Source organism: Canis aureus, chromosome 12 (assembly GCF_053574225.1).
Source record: "Canis aureus isolate CA01 chromosome 12, VMU_Caureus_v.1.0, whole genome shotgun sequence".
Taxonomy (NCBI): Eukaryota; Metazoa; Chordata; class Mammalia; order Carnivora; family Canidae; genus Canis; species Canis aureus.
In genome coordinates, this window is record NC_135622.1 from 2,734,620 (window position 1) to 2,747,328 (window position 12,709).

Sequence of the window (12,709 nt, forward strand, 5' to 3'; positions counted from 1 at the left end):
TTCAGCCTTGAGATCAATTTTATTTTATATTTTACCTTCGCCAGGGAGAAGAAAGCAATGAAGCTGGAGAACAGCCCAGATTGCACCACACGGACACAAATCACATCTCTAAAGCATGTAATATGAAATTATAGGGCCCAAAGCAAACCAGCCATCAAGCACAAGATCAATCAGGACCCCAGACACCCCATCTCATCTGTCCTTATTGACTGTTTGGATTAAATCATTATATGCTTTTGTTTCATTTTTAAAAGCACAACTAACATTCCAATGTCCAATCATTTGCATTTCCTTTTTAGGATGCATAGACAAAGTGACCCAAGTTTTTATTTCTGTAACACCACCAACCTCTTCTCAGTATTCATGGTGGTGGTGGTGGTAATCAGTGCAAAGTCCATCAAAAGTCAACTTGTTTTGATGCTCGAGTAGAGGCTGATGCTCTGAATGATGTATGGAAGCATCATTCTTGGCTGTTACACACTCAGGGCTGGGTGAGTTCATGCCCCATGGAAGCTGGATGATGTTTCTATGGTCTTCCCTTATAACAGCACTCTTCCTACAGTTTCTACTTTCCACTAGACTGCTGAAAACAATACTTATTCACAGAGATTGATGAAATGCAGAGAAAAATGTCTTCAGAGACAACAGACCCAGTCCTGGAATACTGAAGAAGCCAGGCAGCAAGAACAAAGTGCACAGAGAGGTACCCACAGGTGGAGGCTACCATTGCATGGGCTTGGATTCGGTTTTCATCTGTTGGCCATCTTCTTGACTCAAGATGGCATTATGAGACCCTACTTTCCCTTGCTGAGGGATAAGCACTTTTCTTGAACTTTCTGTGGACAAACTTCCACACATTTTGTCTGAGATAGCTCCTGGTATGGCTCTATACACTGAGGTGGGAATTGGTCTTGGACCTGCTGTGGGCAACTCTCTTGGTTTAACTCCTGGCACTGAGGAAGACACACCTCCTGAACTTGCACTGGGCACTTCTCTTGGCAGGGATCCTGGCATGAAGGGAGGCATACCTCCTCAGCCTTTGCCTGGCATTGCTCTTGGGTCTTTTGAAGACATGGAGGAGGCACACATGGCTGCTTGCACTGTTGTTCATTAAATGACATCCTAGGGTGGATAGCAGGACCTGAAACAAACACAAGATTTGAAATTAACTTTAGTAATAGTACTAGGATGGGAACTGGGAGATGACGGGTTGGTAGAGGGAAATGGAAAGTGAATGATTATTAACCCTAAGAACTTGTTTGCAGTTTTTTAATTTTTTATTTATTTTTTATTTTTTTTATCCTTTTCTCTTTTCGATCCCTATTTCAGCTCCCTCTGATAACCATATCCTAGGTGGGAATATTTTCATAGCTCTTGTCTAGATACTCATAGCCCAATCCTACCTGACACTTAGTTCCACCACAGATCTTCCCTTTTCCTCTATTTGACTAATCTTTTTGAAAACCAGGTACAAGAGACTAGACAGATACACAGGATGGTGTGAGAGGCCCAAGAAATGGCAAACCACTGAAAATCAGTGGGAAGTACAGTGCAGTGGAGGAAGAGAGGAGCCTCCTGAAGGCAGAGCAGCAAGTGGGAGGGAGAGAGGGCACAGATGTCTCCACTTACCTGTCTTCAGCAAGACTCAACAAAGGATGTGGATTGCAGGGCTCAGCAGAATAGGGACTTTTATATAGTGCCTGGTCCTGCCTCCTGCAGTACTGACTGGCCACGTGGGCTGATGTCCTAATTGTGGAGTCAACATAACGAGCTTCCTCTGAAATTGCCCATAGTTTGAGTCACTGCTTGGGATGCCTGTTAATCAGTCTCCATTTGGGCTGCTGGGTCCTTACCAGACCTCAGCAGGGAGGGGCTCCTTTCAGATCTCTCTCATTAGAGGTAGCAGCGAAAGAATGTTCATAAAACGTTATCTTAGTCTGTTAAACTGGGATGGGGTTCCTTGTCTGCCCAAACTGGTTCAGGAGGTGGCAAGAGATAAGATCCATCTTACTCATCTTGTCTTTACCCACAGGAAGGCCTAAGGCCTTGGGGTCTATCTGGGTCAAGGCCATGTATGGCCGATTTCAGACATTTCCACTGGATGTCTCTTCTTTGAGCCTGAAAATCACACTTCCAGACCCAAGGAAGATGGATTGTCCTATGGTCCCAAGCATACAAAGGATCTACAGTCTCCTGGAGATAGTGATTTTCCTGCACAGAAGTCTTCGGGGAAATTGGAGTCATTTGTTACTCTTTTTTTTCCCCCCATTTGTTACTCTTAAGTTGTGAAGTACGGTGGAGGAAAAGAGAGGGAGAAGGCCGATAACCTTCATTTTCTTAACTTTGATTTATGACATTTCTAAAAATGGAGTCACTCACAGAATTTTCACAGTGACCAAGAAAACAGGATGGAACAATATTGGTCTGCCTCCTTGCTTTCTGGAAAAACTTTTCCTACAACTTAGGTCAATAAAAGCCGGGGCGATGAAAGGAAAAGTTTCAAAGCAAACACAGCCAGTTTTCCCTGCTTCCAAGCCTCTGTGTGGCTCCCAGTTCTGTCTTGTGTGCCCCCTCTCTCTGTGACTTGTGAACCCCTAAGCCCTCTGCAAGGCTCTACTCAAGTCTACCTTCCAAGAGCCAGAAATGAATTCACCTCCTTCTGAACTCCCATAATGCCTATTGTTGGTGCTATTTATGTGATATTTACTGTAGTTATTAGGAATTCCAGTTACTTATGTACAAGATCTTATTACTACCTGGGTTGTAGGTTTCTAGAGGCTAGGGGTCTAGTAGGTGGAAGATAAATGACCATTAATAGAGTGAATGCATTAATTAAGGAATAAAGAAGGTGAACGTAAGAGACGATTGAGAGTGGAGAAGGATCTCATGTATTGGAGGATGGGAAAGTATTTGTTATGAAAGAAGCCCCTAGACCACTTAGTGGTGGGCTTGTGCTTGTTTGCTAAAGTTGGTCAAACCCCAGGGACTTTTTTTTTTATTTATTTTTTTATTTTTATTTATTTATGATAGTCACAGAGAGAGAGAGAGAGAGAGAGAGAGGCAGAGACATAGGCAGAGGGAGAAGCAGGCTCCATGCACCGGGAGCCTGATGTGGGATTCGATCCCGGGTCTCCAGGATCGCGCCCTGGGCCAAAGGCAGGCGCCAAACCTCTGCGCCACCCAGGGATCCCCCCCAGGGACTTTAAACATGATGGTGGACACCTTAACTTGAAGAAGTGGAGGACATTTCCTAAGAAAAGTATTTGGCTAAAATCAGATGTTCCTTTAAAGGCTTATACAGTTTTTGGAGTCTTTATCCCCCAAATAGTTTTTAGAAGGTGAGTTGAGGACAGACCAGGTAACATTTTGATCTTTAGGACTGGTGCATGGAGGATTTAGGTAGCACCAGCGTGGACACCATTGGTGTCCTGTAAGAGGTAAGTGCCAGGGGTGGGGGAGTCATGCTGCTGTTCTTGTGAGGGAGATGATCTTCTGGGGCTGGGTGGAAGTGGGGCTAGGTAGGATGAGGAGAGAGACTTGGAAGACTCATGGGTATATCTGAAGGGGTAAGGTAATTTAGAGAACCTGGAAACTGGGTGATTAAGTGTAGGATTGGGGAGCTCTCCTCTTTTTCCTTCTTTTCTTTTTTTTCTCTTTCCATTTCTCACAGGCAACACTGTGGAGTCCTAGCAGACAAGAACTTCTCCATCACTAGATTTATTCATTCATTCTTTCAGTCATTCAATACCCTGCTTTCAAGGAGTCCACAATCTCATGGGGAAGATTGGCAGAGGTAAGCCCCCAAGCCCCAAAAGAAGACCTCTTTTTCAATCCTGGATGGATGGAAGGTCCTAGAGGGCTGCTCGGGGATGAATGTGCTGTGTTTTGCTGTACAGTAGGAATTACCAGGCAAGGAGGGTAGGCAAGGGTGTTATAGGCCTGGAAGAAGGAATGCTGTTAGAACCCTGCTGAAAGGAGAGCCTGAGGCTGGTTCAAGAAAGTGGTGGGTGAGGGGATCCCTGGGTGGCTCAGTGGTTTGGTGCCTGCCTTTGGCCCAGGGCGCGGTCCTGGAGTCCCGGGATCGAGTCCCACGTTGGGCTCCCGGTGCATGGAGCCTGCTTCTCCCTCCTCCTGTGTCTCTGCCTCTCTCTTTCTCTCTCTAGATCTATCATCAATAAATAAACAATCTTAAAAAAAAAAAAAGTGGTGGGTGAGAGGCTGGGGAAGGGAGGCTGCTTGGTTGAGATTTCCTGAAGTTTTCTACAACAGGATGCATCAGCTGTCCTTGCTTGTGACGCATGCATTTCTGTGTCTTTGAGCCTCAGGAGGAGACCAAATAGGGATTTGCTGAACAATGGAGAAAGCAGGTCATGTTCTCATGGAGGAGGGTGAATGCAGTTAGGAAGAGGCCACAGTTCAACTTCTCTCAAAGGACTCTCTGCCTCACAGTAAGCTGATAACAGTGAAGTGGGTCCAATGTAATCACAAGAGTCCTTTAATGTGGACCAAGGGGCAGAAGAATCAGTGTCACAGTGATGTAATGTGAGAAAAGTTTGACTGACCATATTTGCCTTTGAAGATGGAGACCATGCGCCAGAAGTGTGGACAAACTACAGAAGCTGGGAACGGCAAGTGAACAGATTCTGCCCTAAAGCCTCCAGAAGGAGATATAGCCCTGTTGGCATTTTGATTTTAGCCCAGAGAGACCGGTGTCAGATTTCTGACTTCCAGAACTCTAAGATGATATACTTCTGTCATTTTAAGCCACGAAAGTTATGGTTACAGCATCAATAGAAATTTAATACACCTTTCCCAATGTCTGAAGCTCTTGGGAAGTCTCAAATGAAGACTAAAATTCCACTTAGCACTCCCTCATTTAAATATTTACTCATTGGTTATGTCAACCCCTCAGTCAAAGACCAGCACATAGTGATGCATGAGAAAAGAACTGGGCTCAGGACCCCCACTGACCTGGAGTTGACTCAATTACAAAGAGTATGTGTATCCTGGATAAGGTACTTCTCAGAGCCTAGATTTCTTCTTGTTGGGAAGGTTAACAGTGCTTCACAGATTCCTTATGAGGAATATATTTGAGAACATATGCACACTTAGGGCTATCAAGGTACTTCCAGAATGTTAGTGCCATCTGACTGATCAGGATTCAGCTCCCTCATGAAGCCTTTCCAATTCTCTCAGTTCTTATTCCATCTCCTTTATCTGCCCCCCCCCCCCAGGACTCCATCTTTTCTTATACTTTTCTACTCACTGGGATGTAGTAGACAGTGTACTGTGCAGAGGCCCAGAGACCCGGCTCTGTCCCTAACAAGATGTGTGACCTCAGGCAAGCCCCTGAGGCTTTCTGGCCTCATTTTCTTCATCTTTAAAATACTAAACGTAGCCTAGGAGTCAAGCTAGGTCCATTGCAGCTTTGATAGACTGTGATATTCATGAATGGTTAGCTTTGACGTCTATATGACTTGGTAAGTATGTGGAAGCATGACTGTGTGGTGGTGGTGGGGGGGTAGGAGGCTCTTCCTTGATTAGATTATGATTTATAATCCGCCTAGTCTTCTGTCTTCTGTGACTAGCAGTGGCCCAGTCAAGTGACTGAATAACCTTAGGTGGCATATCTTTTCCTAGATACAGAGTGGGAGTATTTGGGGTCCAGGTCCTCAAAAACCAACCTTAGTGGCCCAGTATCTGGAGTTGTGACCTGGACAGCTTTGGGGAGATTGTCTCACCCTACATCTTAAGATAAGGAGCTTAAATACTTTAACCATCCCCAGCTATCCAGTGAGACTGGGGCTAATCTGATTGAATGCCATCTAAGATTTAAGATTTTAAATTTCTGCAGCTGTCATTATTGGGAGTCAGGGTGTGATTATACAGGGTCAGCAGAAGAGAGTCAGGTGTGTTCAGGCCATGCCTCCCCACCCCCTACCATCCTCATTCAAATAACGATCGCCTTTGTTCAGATCATAAAAGTTCCCAGACTCTTCTGATTCATTTGGCTGGCCAGTCTGCATATTACAGGGCAGTGGCTCTGATAAAGCCAAATGGTGCAGAATGTAGCTCACCCTGTTCCCTGGGAGCAGGTGACTCTGGAGAGCTTGTGGGCTCCTTAGGGAGAGTCCACCACCCTTCCCTGCTCCAGTGTTCCCTGCACGGAGAGTCTGAATCAGAGGTTGTGGGAGGGGTTGTGGGTCACAGGTCATTGCTCCCAGAGGGGACATGACAGGCCACCTGATTCCCTTTCCTCGTTTCAGTTCAACACGTGCTTAAATAAGAGGCACTACATTATTTATCAACTGCATTCTTCTTAAGATGAGGCAATTGAGGTACAAAGGTATTAAGTGCCTACTTTAAGATCATGTGGTTAGCTCATGCCTGGACTAGGCAATGGCCCATTTAAAAACATTTAGGACATCACTGCACTTGGGACTCTTTATAAACTTCAGGAAAGCAACAAAGATGCAGATCAGCCAATGGTTCTTAATAGTATTGAGGTGATGAGGAAGTTTATACATAGGTACGCATCTTTACCTTCAGGAGGTTCATGGCCTCCAGGTTAAAGACCACAGACACAGGAAATGGGGAGAAGTATGTTCCAAAATTGTTTAGGTTCATACTAGTCTTCAGTCCTTTTCCCTTTGACTCATCATGGCTTAAGTTGGGCTTAGAAATCCTAGACTCTTCTAGCAACCAACTCAATGTGATCTTGTTTAAGATGTTTCCTTCTCTGGAGCTGAGTTTCCTCTCCCAGACAACTGAGACACTGGGCACTTTTTGTGCCACATCTAGCACTTATACTCAGTGATGCAAAAGTCCTCATCTGGCTCCTACTGTGATTTGTGGGTTCTGGGGCCCACTTTGGGAACAGGATGGGAGGTTTGGCCTTGTAAATCTACTTCCTTCAAAGATATTTGCCTTCCTTTCTTTAACTCTCTCTTTCCTCCTCAAGCCCACTGCACTCCACAGCAGAACAGAAGAACAAGACATGTGCCATCATAGATAGGGGTGACGACTCCAAGTGCTAACCAGTTCTTGAGTGCTTTTGTGTCCTGGCTTTCTAAGTTCAGTTTCCCATGCTGGGGGCTTTGCATATACCATCTCACTGGTCAGTCATCGCCACACCTCAATGAGACATTTCTTCTCATTCTTCAAGGGAAGAAACTGAGACCACTTCTCCTATTGAGGTGACACAATTTGCCTGGGCCTCACAGTTGAGAGTGTACAGCTCACTTTGAATCCATGTCTTTGTGATGACAAGACATTTCCCTTTACCATGCTGCCTTCCAAAGTAAGAAATCTGCTGGGAGGCAGGCTGTACTTCCCAGGCGAGGCTGGAGGGTAGGGCTGGCAGGATCTGTACCTTGTGATCAAAGGGAAAAGTGACCAATGCCAGGGATGCTTTTTTCTCAGCCAGAAGCCACCTATATTCAGCCCTGTCCCCCTCTCCTATCCCTGAATTCTGGGAATGACCCATGTGGCAAGGGCACATAACACAGTAGCCAGGGCCTCAGCCCAGAGCAGTCCTTTCCTCTTTGGAAAAGTGCATCCAAAGCCACTGAATGTGCACTCATTTATTGCTATTGAATATCTGCTACGTGTGCCAGGCAGTGTCTGTTCTCAAAGAACTTACAACCCAGTGTAAATAGATGGACAGAATATGGTGAGGTAAGTGTTATAGGAGAAAGGCATGGATTCTCTGAGACCATAGTAAGGGGCATCTGACCAGCCTTCGGGGGCAGAGGGGGAAGCTTCCTAGAGTAGGTGACCCCTGAGTTGGGTTCAGAGGGAGATGAAGACCCACCCGCTCAAGTGGATTATTCAGAGGAGGACTCAGTGGGAAGAGGAAGAATGATAGAGAATAGACAAGTGTAAAGTCACACAGGCCAGAAACTCTCTGCTGTGCCAAAGTGCCACCAGTTACCTGATGCTGGGCTGCACAGTTCTAGGAGAGAGAAGTGGCAAGGTAAAGCCAGACAAGGAGGTGGGGGCCAGCTCTGGAAGACTTATGCGTGACTGGTCAAGTCATTCAAGCTGTCCTTTAGGCAAAAAGGAACCTTTTAAGGGTTTTAAGCAGGGGAGTGACATATTTAGATTTGGATTTTAGCCAGCCTGCCTTCTCTGTCTTACACTGGAGGAAGGACTAGAAGGTGAACTTGGAATCTCAGAATCCAGTTAGGAGGTTCTGGATGGTATAGATGAGAAACTATGGGGATTTTCCTGGTGGGAAAAGCATGAACCCGCAGTCTGAGCATCATTTCCTTCAAGCCTAAGAGAGAGCCCAGAACTCTGTAGGTAAGGCATCACAGGTTTTATGCAGCCAGTGCACCTGAAAATAACCTGCTATGGATTTTACGATCAATTTGTATTTTAGCATCTTTATGTGTTTGGCAATTGACTTAATGTATTAACCCACTGATTTCTTTGCAGAGCATAAGCAGCTGGGGCACAGAAGCAGTTATAACTTATCATCAATAAAGCCTCCCAGGATGTGTCTGTGCTTATGTTCCTGGCTGGAATATTTGGTCATGTGGAAGCAAGACAGGAAAATAAGACAGGTTTGGTAACTGGTTCCTTACTGCCATCTCCCCAGCTGCCATTTGCATGTAGGAGATGAATGAAAGTGAGCTCTAGGGTGCTTTCCAGCTGCAGAGCTTCAAAGCAAGACATTCCTGTGATTGTGTGCCAGCCCTTTCATATAGCATTGGCCCAGCTCACAGCAACGCCCCTAGCTGGCCCGGTCTGGGAGGACTTAAAAGTCCTTTTGCAAGGTCAGCAGTGCACTGCCTGCTTCTCAAGAAACAATGATGCATGGGGGTCTGTGGTAGAGTCTCTTCTTACAGCTTTTCCATGAAAGGAGAGGCTTGGTCCTGCCCTATCACAGTATCTGTGAGCCATCAAGACTGACACCACACAGGTTCTCATCGTGCCATTTTTCAGGTGTTGCTAATTTACTTAAACAACCCTTTACCATTTGGGGCAGGGCCTTGGTGACTGTCGCTGGGGCTGGGAGTAATTATGGCATTCTGCAGGGAGGCAGCACACTCATCACGTTGTAGCCATCTTCCCTGGCATTGCCTTTGATCCAGGTTTTGTTGGGAAAGTAGCCATTAAGAGATGTGTATCTTTGGTTTCATTTACATGAGAGAAAAAGAACTAAATTGGCAAATGGATGGTTTCATGTTCTCAGAGATGGCCTCCACCCAGTCTGTCCCCAGAGTCCTCAGAACCACCCAGGAGAGCACCAACACCTGAACCACACTGCCATAGAGCCACTGGGGGCCTGGAACTGAGACCCTATCTCTCAAAGGAAGGCATCCAAGTTGTGTACTCAGATGTAGGAAGATGTTTTTCCTTTATTTATTTATTTATTTATTTATTTATTTATTTATTTAGTTCATTAAGCAAATGAAAGGACTTTGGTGGGTTTCTGAAATATTCATGATTATGTAATTTTTTTTCTATTACATGGGAAATAAAAACTTAATGAAAATCCAAAGACTAGTGAAAATAAAAATACTCCATTGGTTACACATAACTCCATTGTACTAAAATTACTAGAATGTTGACACTCCCGTGTACCTTTCACTAGAATTCTCTCCATGGAGACGTTACCTAAGTATGGTTCAAAGTATCCAAACCAGCCAGTTGACATTGTGTAATCCACAACTCCAATTTTGTTTTTTATTATTTATTTATTTGTTTAAAGATTTATTTTTTTACAGAGAGAGAATGAGTGTGAGTGGGGGAGGGGCAGAGGGAGAGGGAGAGACTCTCAAGCAGACTCCCCTCTGAGTGCAGAGCCCGATGATGGGCTTAATCTCATGCTGCTGCAATGATGAAGCTGAAACCACGAGTTGGACACTCACCCAACTGAACCACCCAGGCACTGCTTTTTATTTTTTAGATGAGGGCCTAGCTGTGCTTATAGGCATAAGTTAGAACCTAAATATTGTACTCAGGAGACTTATAGCCTGATGGTGAAGAAAGGCACAGAGCAGTTATGTTCAGGTGTGACATGTGACACCTGGATAGGTACCATGTGTTCCCCTTTCTGAGGGCTGGCTATGTCCCAGTAAATTGGGCACTGGACACACTTTACTTCCTAAGCCTCATGACAACTCTGTAAGCCCACTGCTAGCATCAGCATTCCTTTTATAGAGACAAGGAAATAGCAGAGTTAGAGTTTAAGCCCACACAGCCTGTTTTCAGAGTGTTCTGCCCAAGCATTATGCAGTGGGATTAATAGCTGAGGGCAGAATTTTTCCTCAGCCTTTCTGGACTGGACCTTTCCTCAACATCCCACTCTTCTTTCCCCCTTACATCTTCTTTCTGCATCATGGCCACTTGAGCTCCTGAGGTGAACCACTGTTAACAGCCATATTTATGGCTCTGCCAGTCTGCATTCCCTACGTACACCCCTCAGGAGATGCCACATCCTTTTATGCAGCAGGTGGGGCCAGAAGGTAGGCTATCTTCAAAAGTTGTTGACTTTGGAGTGCCAGGGTTCTAGCCTTACTCTCTAGGGATTGCTTGTTGGTGTTTTAGTGCTGGAAAACAACAAACAAACCCCAAACTACCAAAAACAAAAACAAAAACAGGAGAAGAAAGCTTTGCACAGCAGAGGGACATATTTACTTGTCAGTTCATGGCTTCAGCTTTCAACACCAAGATGGTGAACATGGTAGAGATGTTGGAGGTAGTGGGTTGAGTGGTACCCTTGGTACCTCACTCTGGGGGTGGGCAGGGAGATGGGCATTTAGGAGGACAGGGCTTGGCACAGGGCTTGGGGGGGCAGGAAGTCGGGCATGGAGAAGGGCATGGTGGGGGGCACGGTGGGCACTTTGGTGGTGCTGGGCACTTTTCTCGTGGGTACTTTTCAGAGCACCTTTGCAGCAGCTTCTTTAAACAGCTGGGCTGGCATTTGGCTTCACACTTTTGTTCACATCTGGGATCACAATTCTTGGGCTCATTCTTGGGTTCACTAGATTTATTGTTATCATCACTCGACATTCTTTGATTTTCTATGCCCTGCAAAGAAATATGCAACAGGTAGTATGTGGGAGACCACTGCAAGGTGGAAGAGGACCAGCAAGCCTTCTCACTCACACTTCCTGTCCATCCTTGCTTCTACAAAAAATTTTCCTGGAATGGTTGGGGCTCTATACCAAATTCCCATTTAAGGGCTGTCCTCTGGGCTGTCCTCTTGTCCATGGAGTGGATTGATGACAACATTTCTTGGTCTCTTCACTCTTACCCTGCTTTTTGTTCACTTACCCTTGTCTCCATTCCATATCTCCCAGCAGGAGTTCTCAACTTAGGGTCCTGGAACTACTATCCCTTCCCAATGATAAAACCATATTTGATCATATGGTACCAATATGATTGATATCATTTGTAAGTCCATGTCTTTTAATTAATTAATTTAAATACATTATTCTGAAGTCATGAATTTGGTCAGACAGCTAAAGGCATCCATGGCACAAGGGTTTTAAACAACTCCTGCAGGGCCACCTCCCCAACCCTCTGGAGATGGAATGAGAGGGTATATGAGTGGGTTTAGGAACTCAGGGACTCAGGACACTTCTTTCTGTGCCTTGCCCAAGCTTTCAAAGCATTGTTTTCTTGATAATTGCTTTCTTCCCTTGGAAACTGGGGATGGGAAGATAATTGAATCTCCATCTCTACCATGGTTGAACTCCCATGGACCATTCCAATCCTCCTCCCCGTGATTAGAGGAAGGGAAGAAGTCAGGAGAGGAGGAGATGAACTGGGAAATTCTAATTCCTCTGAAAATATGAATGTGAGAGCCATAAAATGATTTTAAGGATTTAATAATAAAATATGATTTTATTTTCCCTATTTTCTATTTTGAGTTTTGCCCTGAGCTAGGTCTTCTATGGATGGTTTGATTTCTAGATATGCACAGGGCTTTTTAGCCAATGACAATACTTGCAAGTTGTATCTAACTGGCACTCCTTTGATTAACAATATAAAAGGTAACTTTTATCTAATTTGGTTTTAAAAGCAATATGGCTCTCTGGAGAAATAGATCATTAAGTTAAACTCCAAAATTGTTAAGAATCTCTCCTTGAAATAAGCTGAGCATAGCTCAGTTCTTGCTACTGAAAATGAAAGGAAGCTTTCATTGAAAAATAACCATCATCTCAACCCTGTTCAATGCCTGAGGTGCTTTAAGTCACTCTTAAGAAAGGAGAGGAAAAAGGCAGGGCATGTGTGGTTGTCCAAATGCAACTCACCCCTTTGTGTTGGTAGTGAACTTGACAAGTAGTCGAGTGAGGTGGATGGTATTGCTGTGTGTGAGAAGGTGGATTTTCCCTCTGATTCCTCTGCCTAACTCTGAGGAAGCCAGGGATGGGGGGGAAGGGGAGCACCACTTGTGACCTCATCACTGCATCACCGGGTAGCGATTGTTGTGTGACTCTAGAGCAGCTAGTTCAACTCAAGCTCTTGAAAATACACTGTGCTAAATCATCTCCTTTGCTGTCCTGTTCCCTCCCAGGGTCACTCAAAATTCACGCTGGCGAAATCAGACCATGATGAAGACTATCGAACTCTAAGCATAGGGAGGTTCATTCTTGCTAGGAGCAGAAAAGCTCTTTTTACACATGGTCTCTGTCCCCCCAGATTTTAATTCCTTTGAACTTGCCCCTTCTCCACCTTTCTAGGAGAGCTTCCT

The 12,709-nt window shown here is 45.0% G+C and overlaps 2 protein-coding genes across 2 annotated transcripts; both read right to left on the minus strand.

Moving 5' to 3' along the window:
* On the minus strand, positions 1-1,767 carry PRR9 (proline rich 9). Its single transcript, XM_077916015.1, has 2 exons — positions 1,630-1,767; positions 1-1,141 (listed from the first exon to the last, which is right to left on the minus strand). The coding sequence occupies exon 2, from the start codon at positions 1,119-1,121 to the stop codon at positions 795-797; it is 327 nt and encodes a 108-aa protein (XP_077772141.1). The 5' UTR covers positions 1,122-1,141; positions 1,630-1,767; the 3' UTR covers positions 1-794.
* Positions 1,768-10,621: 8,854 nt separating this feature from the next.
* LELP1 (late cornified envelope like proline rich 1) lies at positions 10,622-12,426 on the minus strand. The gene is made up of 2 exons (XM_077916193.1): positions 12,270-12,426; positions 10,622-11,040 (listed from the first exon to the last, which is right to left on the minus strand). The coding sequence occupies exons 1-2, from the start codon at positions 12,417-12,419 to the stop codon at positions 10,738-10,740; spliced, it is 453 nt and encodes a 150-aa protein (XP_077772319.1). The 5' UTR covers positions 12,420-12,426; the 3' UTR covers positions 10,622-10,737.
* Between the last annotated feature and the right edge of the window lie 283 nt (positions 12,427-12,709).